Genomic DNA, 14,483 nt, shown 5'->3' on the forward strand with positions numbered 1-14,483 from the left:
TGAGACTGTGTTTCATTTCTTAATGCATAAACTTTTAAAAAGCTTTGATACTGTGAAAAATAATGGAAGGAACTTTTGTTTAAACCCATCATTTTATTCTGAAAATCCCTGTTGTGATTAAGCAGCTATTTGCCCATTTAAAATTAGTATTTTTAATTTAAAATTAATATTAATAAACTCTTTACTTCACATTATTAAAGGACCTGACTGAAGCATTTCTTAATGCATAAACTTTTAAAAAGCTTTGATACTGTGAAAAATAATGGAAGGAACTTTTGTTTAAACCCATCATTTTATTCTGAAAATCCCTGTTGTGATTAAGCAGCTATTTGCCCATTTAAAATTAGTATTTTTAATTTAAAATTAATATTAATAAACTCTTTACTTCACATTATTAAAGGACCTGACTGAAGAGGTTCAGAACAGTACTTGTTTAAACCTGGTTTACAATCTTACCTTCTTCTTCTCCATCTTGTTCTAATGCTGCACTTTCTTCTTCAAAACTTCCAATACCTGATTCTATTTGTGGAGCTTGGTTATGTTGCTGACTTAGTTTGTTGCGAATAACGCTGATTTCTTTCTTTAACAGCTTTGCTCTTTTGCTCCTTGACCCGCTGGATTTCATTGCACAGGTGAGATCAAGTTTTTCTAGTAACTCTCTCAGCTGTTCTTCCAAGGACATATGCACTCTGTTTGCAGGATTCAGTAACCGATCCACTGAAGCCAAAATATGTACAAGTGAAAACAAGTTAGCCTTCCCCAGAATAATAATTGCAACAACAGGAGGAAAAAAATTTTAAATTCCCGTGTCAAAAATTTTAAAAGTGCCAAAAAGCTACTTATAGTCACAGATGTTCATATTAATTCCTACTATATATTTACTATTCTTCTTAGTCAGGGTTTTGCTCAAAAAACCTAAGTTGTAGAGCAAAGAACTGAAAGGTCAGAAGGAAGACCAAATTAATCCTTTCCACCCTAACAGATGAGTTCCTTCTTGTTAAATAGAAGGATAAAATTATGGTTACAAAAGAAATGTGTTAATTATTCTCCTCCCCTGATAAAACCTCAGAAAACTGATGTGTATGTCAAAAGCATAAATTTTAATTCCTAGTATTACAAACATGCATTTTTAAGGTTACATAAGAACGTGCTGAAGTTTACGTGCACTGGTAGCCATTTTCCATGCCCTACAAAAGCATATATGATCATGTGAAAAAAACTATCTATTTAAAAACCTTTTTCATGTAACTTGTTAAATTAGGCTCTGACACTGCCAAAATCAGAATCTGGATAACACTGATAGATTTAGTAGAACAGACACACCAGAATGTTCCAAGCAATGTTTTTAATGGGGAAGCTAGTCAGCAAACTGAACAGCAACAATCCTAAACATTTGTATGGAATGTACACACTGTGGGCAATGAAAAATGCAACTTTATCAAATAACTGGAAAATATCTTACCATCTTCCCAAGAGAATGGTTGAGGTGACTCAAGTTTAGGCCGTTCAGGTAAGTGCATTCCAGTTTCATTATTGTAACCAATTCCTTCAGCATCTCGCCTAGCTTGCCTGAGAACTACACCTCCTTGATCTCTTAACCGCACTGCAGCTCTATAAAATATTGTATCTTTCGCATTGTATTTCATACAGTTATCTATGATAAGATTGAAGTCTTCTTCAAACTCACTGAGGTTTTTATAGCCTTGCGCATCTAACCGTTTTCGCATGGTAGAGAAATCCATAGGATGCTTAATATGATCCAAATAATCTGGAACCTTTGAATAAATATTTAAAACACAAATGGGTAAAATTGTCTTATTACAGCTAAAGTAACATCAGCTATTAACTAATCCACATGTTAAACATATTTTGTAACATCCCAATACAAAGTAAAGGTGTAGCTTAAAATTGCACACCTTGATACTGCAAACATTTGCACGTAATCAGAAGTTTACACATTACAACACTCTGTACCCTGGGTAACAAGTTTAAGCTCCACTAAGAGATCCTGAACCTACATGCTTTTAGAATTTTGTGGTTTATGTATCTCTTCTCCCAGGCAACCAGCGATAGGACAAGGGAAAATGGCCTCAGTTGCACCAGGGGTAGTTCAGGTTCGATACTGGGAAAAGTTTCTTCACTGAAGGGTTGTTTGGCATTGGAAGACTCCCCAAGAAAGTGATGGAGTCACCATCCCTGGGTGTGTTCAACAAAGAAGTGGATGTGGCACTTTGCAATATGCTTTAGTGGGCATGGTGGTATTAGGTCAAAGGCTGGACCTGATGATCTTGGAGGTCTTTTCCAACCTTACACATAGAACCCTAGAATCACTAAACAGATGTGTACACAGTGTGCACACACCCACCCATACCATTTGTGTAGACATGTCTACATGTTTTTAATACATATGTATGTGCTGCCTCTGTACATATGCACTCATACACACATATGCTCTGTCTAGTTTCACCTGCAAGTAAAAACACAGTATCCACATTTCAATTCCTGACACCCTTTTGAGTTTGCTTTATCAAAATCATCTTATTGCAAAATATCAGTATGTACCCATCACTCCATACAAGTACTTTGCAGAAAGTTTTTTGGTATATGAACATAAAAAGGCTTTTGTAGCAGTAAACCGTAATTCATAATGTAAATAATCAGAACAGATGTTAAAAGGTAACAATTCTTCCAACTCTGTATGGAATCATTTGTTTCTTGTACGTAAATACCACCAAGACATAGGTAAACATCAGGAAATACAGCTGCAAACACACCTCTTTAAGGTTCACTGGCTGAGCAAATATACGAGCAGAATCCTTTTCCTGCAGCTGATCCAGAACTGATCGCAGAAGTACAGTGAATGGAGTAAGCTGAAGTTCCATAGCAACCTGCTCAATCTTGACCTAAAGAAGTAATAATCATCCAGTTGAGCATTTTTCATTAACATACTATATTAAAGTTGTTTTGCAGCAAGAGAATATAGTACTTCAGACATAAACCAAAATATAAACACATTGAAGTAAAGAAATTCAATACTACTTTCAATATTATCGGTTGGCATTTGTCTCACGAACATTCACAGCTAACGATTTTACAGGAAAAATCACTCTTATTCCTTCAACTCCAGTTTCCCGGAAATCAAATTTGTCTTTTTTATGTAAGAAATTTTAACTGTATTTCTGTTCTTTGAAAAGATGTTAGGTAAGAACAGCTTCAGAGTATGCCAACAACGTGAAAATACTAAGAATTTAAAGGTATTATGTTTGAAATTAAATTTCAGATTTACTGCCATGTTCAAAGTTTAAAAAGAAACTCTGATGAACATTTACAGGCTATATGAGACCAACCAAAGAGTAATTTGAAAGACAATATTCTATGTAAATGCCAAGAAAATAATGTCATAAAACAGAATCAACATCTTCAAATACTTGAACATCCTTCAGAATTGTCAATACTTTTCAACTCCTATTTTCATTACATTTCAGCCCCTCTGCAGCTTAACTTCCAGGCCATTTAAAGAGTTATCAGCATTGAAAGAGCCTTGTTATGTCACCAACGCAAGTAAGTTAATCTGAGACATCAAGATTGGAGGCAGCAGGACTGCAGTGATCACACACTGGGGGAGTTCACAGTCCTGAGATATATGGGTCAAGCAGAGAGTAAAGTCAGGACTCTGAATTTTAGGAAAGCAAACTCCCAGCTGTTCAAGGAGTTAGCCCATAACATTCCATGGGAAACTGCCCTCAGGGACAAGGGAGCAGAACAGAGCTGGCTGACCTGTAAGGACACTTTCCACACAGCACAAGAGCTCTTGATCCCTAGGTGTAACAAATTAGGAAAGGAAGGCTGTAGATAAGGAATTGGCTGGATGGCTGACCCAGAGTGCACTTATCAATAGCTCAGATTCCAGATGGAGATCAGTGACAAGTAGTGCACCTCAGGGCTACATACCGGAACCAGTACTGTTTAGTATCTTCACCAATGACATAGACCATAGGATTGAGTACACCCTCAAATTTGCAGATGATACCAAGCTGAGTGATGCAGCTGACACACCTGAAAGACAGGATGCCATCCAGAGAGATCTGGACAAGCTTGAGAAGTGCATCCATGGAAGCTCATGGGGTTCAACAAGGTCAAGTTCAAGGCCCTGCACCTGGATGAGGACAACCCCCAGTATGAATCCAGGCTGTGCGATGAACAAATTGAGAGCAGCCCTGCTGAGAAGGACTTTGGGGTTCTGGTGGATGAAAACCAACTTGAGCCAGCAATGTTTACCTGCAGCCCAGAAAACCAACTGCGTCCTGGGCTCCATCAAAAGCAGTGTGATCAGCAGGTCAAGGGAGCTGATTCTGCCCCTTTACTCTGCCCTGGTGAGACCCCACTTGGGAGTACTGTGTCCAGCTCTGGGTCCCCCAACATAACAAGGGCATAAACCTTTAGGAATGATTCCAGAGGAAGGCCACAGATAGGATAAGAGGACTGGAGCTCTTCTCTGAAGAAAGGCTGGGACAACTGGGGATGATCAGTCTGAAGAGAAGGCTCTGGGGAGACCTCATTACAGCCTCTCAGTACTTAAAGCACTTAAAGGTTTATATGAAAGATAAGGCCTGCAGTGACAGGACAAGGGCTAACATTTTTTAACTAGATTCAGACTACATATAAGTAAGACATTTTCACAGTAAGGGTAAAGCACTGAAACAGGTTTCCCAGAGGTCAGAGATGTCCTATCCCTGGAAAAATTCAATGTCAGGTTGGATGGTGCTCTGAGCAACCTGATCTAGTTGAAGATGTCCCTACTCACTGAAGATGGCTTGGACTAGATGATTTTTAAGGTCCCTTCCAACCTAAGCCATTCTATGATAATTTTAAATATTTTAAATAGCTTGAGTGCACACCTCCTTCTAAGCACGGACATTACTTGAGCCTGCATGAGGATTAAAAAACAGCAGTCTTTCTACTGCAAAAACTTTAAGAATACTTAAACTATCTTTCCTTCAAAAACCTTTCACCAAATTAAAAAGTATTCCGTTTACCTGTTCTCTTTTTAATTTTTCACGCTTACGTATGAGTTCTATCAACAAACGCGCTCGTTCAAGATCATGGCGCAGCCTTTGCCAGTACTTCAATTTTTCTTTTAAGGCTTGCATTTCTTCATCATCTTCTCTCTAAAAAAAGAATCAAAAGCTTTTAGTCAAATGAAAAATGTTAGCCTCTTTTTATAGGACAGTTTCATGCAATAACAGAATGTGTTCACGTGAAAGGAACAACTACTGTCTTACAGTTATGGCACTTGGTCCTAAGTTTCATACTGCAATAAAAGAAAACCTCTTCCAGAGTTTCCCACAGGTCTGGCAAAACTAAATCTATGAACTGGAAAGCAATCCTATGGTGAAGTCTATTTTCATCAGAAGCAGCAATATAGCAAGCAGCAGCCTAGCAATACAAGCTGCAAAACACAATACACTATTTTTGCTTGAAGATCCAAACCAGGCGAACATCACTTTCTTCAGAAATTCAAGCCTGGTAGAAACAAATTATTTTCGTGGTCACCCCAGTTCACCTCCCCCACACGCAGCAGAATTAGGACATGCTTGTAACAGAACAAAATCATTATGGCTTCTGAGGACAGGAAATGAAAAGTTGTTTATTAAATAGTAACAGTAACTTCAAACAGTACTTCAAATGGGTAATGCAGTAACATAACCTTTTAGGGAACTAAGGAAGTTCTAATTCACACACTTATAGAAATAAATAATGTTCACAGACTTGCAGTATTTAGTTTCATTTGTACATACAGAGAAGAGAGAGTTTCTTGTTTGCCTTTACTATTTTTCATAACAAAAGGGAGTGTACTGGAATACCACGCATAGGATTCAAATGGTATTGGTAATCCACCAGAAACGAGGCCAAAAAGCAGCAAATGTCCTGATATTAGTACCAAGTACAGAAAAGACACATCTGCTTTGGAAAATTGTTACATTTAAAAATGGGTATTTTACAAAAGAGTCTCTGAAAGAGACCCGAAACCTTGTATGTTGCCTGTAACTACCATAATGCAATGTACACTTGATAAGTAATCTTTGTGTGGGTTCTTCAGAAGCTAAAATGAAAACAGTAAATTCCATAAGTTAAAAAACTTGAAAAGAGAGGAATAAAGAAAAATGGCTAAGCAGATGATCAATAAGCAACATTTCAGACTGTTACACTGAAAGCAGAAAGATAATTTAGAAGTACCATAAATCCTCTACAAGAAGCTTGCACAATTTTTCAGACAGAAGATTCTACAAATAGAATTACAAAAAATGGCAATTTAAAAAATTACCAAATAGATTTGCCAGTGCTATGACTCCATCATCTGCATTGCATTTTATTGCTTCATATACTTCTTGTAAAAGTAAAGGCAAGTACTGGTTAAAGCTATGAAGTTAGTTTTATTCAAATCTCAGACTTCACTAAAGGTGAAAATCCTTAACTATCAACTAGAACACAGCAATCAGGAAACAACAGTTTGCTCCTCTTTTCAATTAGATATAAATTAAAAAACACCAAAACCAAGAAGCAAACAAACAAAAACCCCAATCCCCCGCAAAAAAAGCCCCAAACCCAAACAAACAGACAATAAACTAACTTAAAATTGTAGCTAGAAACCCCTAGTTCCCTTTCCTAATGATTATTACTACTGATATAATTTCTTTCAGAGAGTTAAATCTTGACAGACACAATGATTTAATTACTGCTGATGGGCAGAGTTAACTCTGACAGAAAAATTATTAACATGCCCATATTCAGTTCCTTCAAGTTCACAGAGATTTGCTGAAACAGGAAGCATATACTACCACTAACTGCTGTTCTACACCCCTTCATCTCAGAAGTGCAGATCCCACGTGTGGAAAAGCAACCTAACTCTTAACTGATATAGTTGTACTACTTTTTTCAGTTCTGCTGTTTGCCAGGACCAAAATGAACTTGTGGTGATTGCCAGAAGTGGAAGGTTTGTCCTACCTTTGCTTGCAAACAGTCAGAGTCTGCTCTCTGGCCCTATGTAACTGCACAATGTATGAAACTGGGGAACTGATCCTACTGAAAACAGCATCCTAAGTAAGCAAAGCTGTATTAGTTTTAGGATGGGTCAAGGACACTTAAATATAGCAAGAAAAAAATATGTTACAGCATGTCTTGGGGTAGTTCATTAGACACAAACATTCGGCTAAACCTCAAGGTGCAGTTGCACTCGAAAAAATGTTTTTCTTTTACCTGAATCAGTTGTTTGACCAATTTCATTCTATAAAACAGGCACATAGGTGTGAATTGCAGATGTGACCCAATTTTTTGTGCACACATACACTGCCTTCCTAACATCACTCTGGTTGGGAATTAATAACAACCCTCTCATTTACTGACACTTCTACGCAAAGTAATGTTGGCAAACACGTTTCTAATAGCTAAGATAATCCTCCTTTGCCCTAACCTATTTATTACCTGACATAAAACATACAGCTTTATTTAGGCAAGCTGAAAAGAGCATGATGCATTGATTTCCAACAACCAACGAGTAAAAACCTAAGACAGAGTTTCTTTCAAAATGTTGAGCTTTCTGACATGGAAAGTTTCTATTAACTTTCTGGTAAAGACTTCTTCTTCCAAGTAATTCTTTCTATAACTGTCCTGAAAGCCAGAAAGTTTCATCAGGCTGATGGCATAAGAAAAATGTATGCATAAACCCTGGCTTGGAGAGTGACTCTTTATTAGGAACTGTAGTAACAAGGAGTAATGGGTTCAAACTGCAACAGGATAAATCTAGGTTAGGTATTAGGAAGAAATTCTTTACAGTGAGGGTGGTGTGGCACTGGAACAGGTTGCCCAGAGAAGCTGCAGATATATCAGGCCTGCCAGTGTTCAAGGCCAGATTGGATGGGGCTTTCAGCAACGTGGTCTAGTGAAAAGTGTCCCTGCCCACAGCAGGGGAGCTGGAACTAGATGAACTTTAAGGTCCTTACAACCCAAACCATTCTATGATTTTCCAATGGATTTAGTTCTTGATGAACTTGGTATTACCTAGAAAAGCTAAAATGGATGTATTTATTAATACTGAGGGAAGAGGGAAAAATTTCTGAAGTCTACACACAGAACATGCACCAACTGAGAACTGGTCTCACCAGTATGCTACCAGACTCTGCATGCTAGCAGGAATACTGTCAGTGTACCAACAGATTACTTCTTGTGCTGGATGTGAATGTGTGGCAATTGTCTCACTCCTTACAGAGGCTACAACTTACTATCAACCTAACAAAAATAGAATTACACTAATGAAACTGCATCTTGAGCCATACAATTAATTTTATTAAGACCCTCAACTGACACTTGTATGCCAATCAGTCAAAACCATTCAGTGGTTATAACTTGTATTCTTATTGAAATCTTCAGAGCAGATTTTTAACTCTAAGTCACTAGCACCTGCTTTATTTCTTCCAACAGTGGCTTTAAACCAACCTCACTTTAAGAAGCTTCTACACTTAAATTTCATGTCTTGTATTTATTCAAGCCATAAACCATTCTTTCAGAGAGTTCCTTGTTCCTAGTGTATATAAGACAAGGCCTTCTTGTCTGGTTTAGAACTCTTGGTTGATATAACATCACATTCAAAAGCATATCATAACTGAGCTCTGAAACACATTTATTAGGAAGCAAATCTAAATCATGAACACCTCTTCCTTTGTCAAATTTGTTCTAGTAAACAAACAGAAAAGGATCAAAACCACCTTCCACTAGTCATCTTGAAACCATTTCCAGGGTTTTGGCTCCTCATAACATTTCTTTTCAGTTAAAACAATAAAGAAGTCTCCTCTGAATCCGTATTACGTGTTTATGTTTCTTTGATTGACTGAAAACCTATTTATGTTCTGACCTCTCACATAACATAAAATGAATTTTCTCATCTGGACTGAAATGAACAAAATAATCATCTGTCTCAAAGATTTTGATGCATTCTCACAAGGACTGTGCCACAGCTGTTTATTAAGGTCTTCATTATAACTTGGCTTATACTTGGGAGTTACAAAGATGACTAATGCATTAAATGCTCTGCAGTTATGACTGCTTTAATAAATACAAACTGAAGGTGCTATGCAGAAGACACAATGCCTTACACAGGATGCTTGCCACTCACTGAAAAGCACTACCTACACATTTTTCATCCAGAGAATCATTTAATACTCAGTTCTGCTTGAAACTTGCTTTTCCTTTTCAACAGAAGAAAGTCTCAGAAGTGTCCCTATTTTTAACAGACCAATATAAATAGCTTCCAATTTTCATTATGTCCTCATTTAAGAACAGTGCATAGTTATGAAAATAGGAAAGAAGATAAACACTGTTTGTACCAAAGTGCAAACAGGCAACAGAATTTTAAACAGCTCCTATCTAAGGCCTGTTTTATTAAAATCAAACATCAATTACAATAATCTTTCTATTGTGGCAGCTACTATTTAAATATTTAGACATGTTGCAGCCTTACCAAACCCTCTGAATAGAAAAAATACTTCCCAAAGACCCATGAGCAAGTCTACTTTTTTCAGACAGACTGTGGTCCAGTTCTATACTGTCACAATAGCCCTAGACTTTTGTGCTTGATTTTATTATTTTAGGACTCAAGCTTATTTTTTAAAAAAAAGGTCTACTCTCTGAAAAAGTGAATTTCAGCTATTACTAAGTAACTGCCAGGCACCAGTCTACAGAACAGAAACTTCTCATGCAGAACTGAAAGATTAATCAAAGATTTAAAGTAGGATATCAAATATTTTAGACAAATTACAACCCAAAAAATAATATCAAAATGGAGTAAAATAGAAGTAATGAAAAAAGATACACAAGTGGTCAATTTACATTCAAAGTTAATTCCATCTAAAAGGAATCCACCTAAATTCCACCTGAAAAGAATTCAAGAATCTCAGCTATGCAAAAAGGCTGAGAGAGCTGGGATTGTTTAGCCTACAGGAGAAAAGGCTCAGGGGCATAAATCTCATCAATGCATACAAATACCTGAAGGGAGGATGCAAGGAAGGAGTCAGGCTCCTTTGTGTGGTGCCCAGTGGCAGGACAAGAGGCAATGGGCATGAAGTGAAAAACAAGAAGGTTCCTCTGAACATCACAAAACTTTCGGGTTTTTTTCCCCAACCCTAGCATAAGCTACTCAGGGAGATTGTGGAGTTTCCACCCTTGGAGATATCCAAAAGCCATCTGGACATGGTTCTGGGCAACCTGCTCTAAGTGGCCCTGTTTGAGCTGCAGGGTCATACCAGATGACCTCCAGAGGTGCTTTTCAACCTCAACTGCTTTGGGAATTATTAGTTTTTCACATGAGAAGCTAAAAGAATAAACACACACAAACATGACAGATCAAATAATTAGGAAGCAGTGTTGACCACAGTATTTTTATGGCTACATCAATTAATGACTTAATTGGCAAACAGCAACACAATTCTAACTAAAATAGTAACTAAGCTTTAAAGGAGAAAGGGAGGGGGAACCCCTCAATTTAATACTAGTTAATTGTTATTAAACTGATTCCCCAGTTCTAGAGGCTATTTTACAGAAACAATTCCACTGGAAGCCAAGCACCTGGAGAAAAGAAAGAACACAGCCCACTACGTATTTCGTTCAATTAAAAATGGTAACTGGAATGCACTAGGAATTTCCACATCACCTCACAGTGTTTCAAGGTCTACACACATGGATCCACATACACAGTTCAGAAGTTTTAATTACTTTTGAAACTACCCAGTGACTTGAAACCAAAACAATAAAAGACCTGCCAAAACCCTCACTAATGTCACTGAAGTTCATATTACAAAAATGAAAACAGTTAACATTACCAAAATGGGAAGCAGAAGAGTCCTGTGTTATGTGATACACAGAGTAACTGGTTTGATGTTTTTCAGCAACTGACCGGTGTGTACAACTTTACAACCAAGCTACATGTACTGTAGCTAGGATGAGTCCTACTGAGTATCAGAATAAATGTGTGCTTGTCTACAATCCCACTGAACTCTGTCAAAAGTGAAAATGAATGTTGAAGCAAGTCTTTGAACTTCATCAACAACTTGGCCTTTGTGCTGTTATTAATGAATAAGGTGGGCGACAAGGATGTGAATTTCAAAACTAAATTAGCTGCCTAATCCTTTCCTCTGTTAAAATCTGGCTCTCCTAAGTGCCAAATATGACATCTGCTTTGCCTCATGCATGAATTTAAAATAAAATTATTTTTTTAGCTAATTCATAGCACATTGAGGAATGAGTTCCAAAAACCACAATGCTAGTCAAAGAGCAATGGCATCACGATAGTTTTGGTGACAGTATTTTTGTGAAACATTTAAGCAAAGCAAAAGATAAACACACATCTCAGAAATTAAGAAGTATTAGATAATTTCCAATTGCCAATATAGGTAATATTACTTCAAAATAAAGAATTTACTTTCAGTCCTGAGTAACACAAAGGTTTTACTTTGTGATAAATTTCCTGGTTATTTTTTTACTCAATATAATAAAAAATTTCTGCTTTCTTCTTATAAGTAAAAAGTATGTCACATACCTGTTGTGTGTTTCTTTGTGACTGTAAACTGGACTGCAGCCTTCTCAACAGGGGAACACCATTCCTAGACAGTCTTTTAAGCAACCAGTAACTGTGCACTCGTTCAACGAAATGCTTCTTCCGCTGAATGGCCACCTGATTCATAATCTTATTTAATCTAAAACATGGAAAAACTGATATTGTATTTTTCACAGCAAAGCATAACACATATTTGTCTATGGAAATTAAATATCAGATATACATGAACACATAACGAAACAACAGCAGTATTCATAGCATTGCTAGTTTCTTTCAATAACTTCCAGTAAAATTATTTCTGAGCAGTACATTACAATCAAATACATCTGCTTGACACTACAGTTTCTACCAAATACATTAAGGTACTTTGATAAAGCTCAAGGGCATCAATTTTTTCATTATCATTATTTGAAGAGTAATCCTAGATTAGGGTTGAGAATAGAGCTTTATGTGCATTCCAGAATAACTGTCCTATTGAAAATAAAATCAGAAATAAAGCTATAAATCCCTATAGAAGTCTTCAGATCATTTGTTGCCATCTTCACAAAGAATTAGACATTTATTTTAAAGACAGCATGTCTTCAAACTTCTTACATAAACACATGCAACAAAAGGCTTGTATTACTCATCTAATGATATTAAATTTTTGGCAAATAAATCAAACAAAATGTTAAATACAAGAACAGTTATTTTGCCCCACACATACAATGAAAATAGCTGCACGGAATAGATACAAATGAGGATGATACAAAGTCAATCAAATTATCTTGATCAAGATCCAACAGTGTTTTCTCCAAAGTTGCTTTTTAACAAACGCTAATACAGTTTGGATATACTTGCTCATAAACACTCTAGGAAAGTGCTATGTGAACATCACACACAACAATATTGACTCCTGTTTTGCAAAGAATGACATGCTAAAACATGTCTCACACATGATACTGGCCTCAGCCTCTCAAACTTACATTCAAAACACAGTTTATCTGAAACAGAACTTCAACTCTCTGTCCCTACAGTATAATAAAATCATGGCAAAACAAGAGTTTTTAAAAAAGTGAATGGTTTTAGAGTGAAAAGATTTTCTCTCTGTAAGATAATGAAGGTATTTATTACTGATGGCAGACCTTGCAAAATTGACACAAGATGCCCCAAGGCACCAACCACCCATAATCTTATAGAGACAGCTCATTCATTTAGGGGTAGGAGTAAGCTGGAGAGAGCTAGATGTAAAACAGTTACAGAAAGGATAATAACAATGAACAGAAATCTCTTAATTCTTCACTGAGTATATTACTACCCACAGCAAAACTCTACAATCAATAGTTTATCAGATTCTCCAACAAAATGTAATACCAAACCAGGCAAACATTAATTCAAGAAGTGTCTGATTTGTAGAGCAGGATCATGAGACATTTAAACACAAATCATGAACATAAACACATAATAGTATTTTGCTGCTTTTTCCCTTTCAATATTAGGAATAAAGCAGGTAAGTGATAGAAGAAAAGCAGTCAAATACCTAAACAAAAATGTAAAGTTATAAGTTAACTTTGGGTAAAATGATTTTTAAGATTATCTGGGAAACTTTTCAGACAAACATGTAAGTGAAGCCTACCCTGAGCTCACCAAAGGTCATCTATCCCTGGCTGGGTTTTTTGAGCTGTGGAGGAGGTAAACTGCAATAGGTCTACTCAGTGCTACACTACCTGTAGCTACAAGAGCTTTCAGTCACCACCGGGCAAAGGCAGAGCAAACACAGGTTTTCTTCAAAATACAGTACCATTGTGTCCTTTGTTTCTTCAGTGACATTGTTTTTCAATTAGTAACTAAGCCAGTTAAGCTAAAAATTTTCAAGAATGCTGAACTTAAAGCTAAGCATCTGGAGATGACCTCTGGACTGTCCTGTAACAAGTCTTTCACCAGAGGGCAGACACAAGACTCCACAGAGATTTACTCAATGCACAAGAGATGCGACCAAACTAAACTTCAAACACAACATAATCACAATAATCACAAAGTGCAATCAAAATCAAATAATTACTTTCATGTATCTCTTGGAAACAGTAAAACCTGCTGCACCAAGTGGAAAAAAGCACAGCCAAACACACACCTATTTGAAAAGATCAGAGAATCTTAACGTGAAGAAAGTCGCCTTGGCTTAACGCCCATCAGATGTGGCAAGACCAAGCAAACTTCTTTAACTACAGCTTTAAGTACATTTGCCCATTCATATAACCAACCATTCTATTCATAGATAATTATAACAGTAAAGTGCTAAAATAAGCTTAAGAAAGATGTTCACAGAAGATATTCTCCAATTTTCAAAACAGAAAATAAACAGAAGGTAATTTGGAGCGCAGAAACTACATAATGAGGGGTTGGAAACTACTCCTCTCTGTCCTCCCTCCGAGTAAAACCAGATACCGGCTGTTCTTATTTCATTTAGACCCCACAGTTGGGTAGTGGCAATACACCACCAATCACTCCTTAATTTCTCAACACAGAGGTCAGAGACTCTTCACGTGGCAAATCTCTACAGAGCCTCTACACTACCAGCATACTGATATAACAAGGATGCTGCATCTGCTGTTAGACCCTAAAAACCCACTAACTGTATCAGTGCTTTAAATCATCTTTTAGCTTAGTCTGGTATTTCCAGGTAGATTTTTACTGCCCCAAACACCTTTAATTTTGACAGGAAATACAAGTGTTTTGGGGAAACGAGACACTACTTTTGTGCTGCTGGAGAACCCTAGAAGTAGCACAGACTGGGTACTGATTTTGAATCCCCCACTCTTAAAGGAGTTTGCTGCACATTCCACTTCCTGTTTTAATTTTTTCCTGAGAGACAAACAAAAAGAAGAGCAATATATATATA

The 14,483-nt window shown here is 36.9% G+C and overlaps 1 protein-coding gene across 1 annotated transcript in view; it reads right to left on the reverse strand.

Moving 5' to 3' along the window:
• The window catches only part of BRD1 (bromodomain containing 1), a gene marked incomplete at its 5' end in the record, with an annotated part of 40,065 nt that extends 28,321 nt beyond the window's left edge, over positions 1-11,744 (reverse strand). Inside the window, 5 exons of the mRNA XM_009070807.1 lie at positions 457-717; positions 1,463-1,775; positions 2,775-2,903; positions 5,037-5,168; positions 11,588-11,744. Of these exons, the coding sequence (XP_009069055.1) occupies positions 457-717; positions 1,463-1,775; positions 2,775-2,903; positions 5,037-5,168; positions 11,588-11,744 (992 nt within the window). The remainder of the gene's footprint in view (positions 1-456; positions 718-1,462; positions 1,776-2,774; positions 2,904-5,036; positions 5,169-11,587) is intronic.
• Between the last annotated feature and the right edge of the window lie 2,739 nt (positions 11,745-14,483).

This window comes from Acanthisitta chloris, unplaced genomic scaffold, assembly GCF_000695815.1.
Source record: "Acanthisitta chloris isolate BGI_N310 unplaced genomic scaffold, ASM69581v1 scaffold9902, whole genome shotgun sequence".
NCBI classification, from domain to species: domain Eukaryota; kingdom Metazoa; phylum Chordata; class Aves; order Passeriformes; family Acanthisittidae; genus Acanthisitta; species Acanthisitta chloris.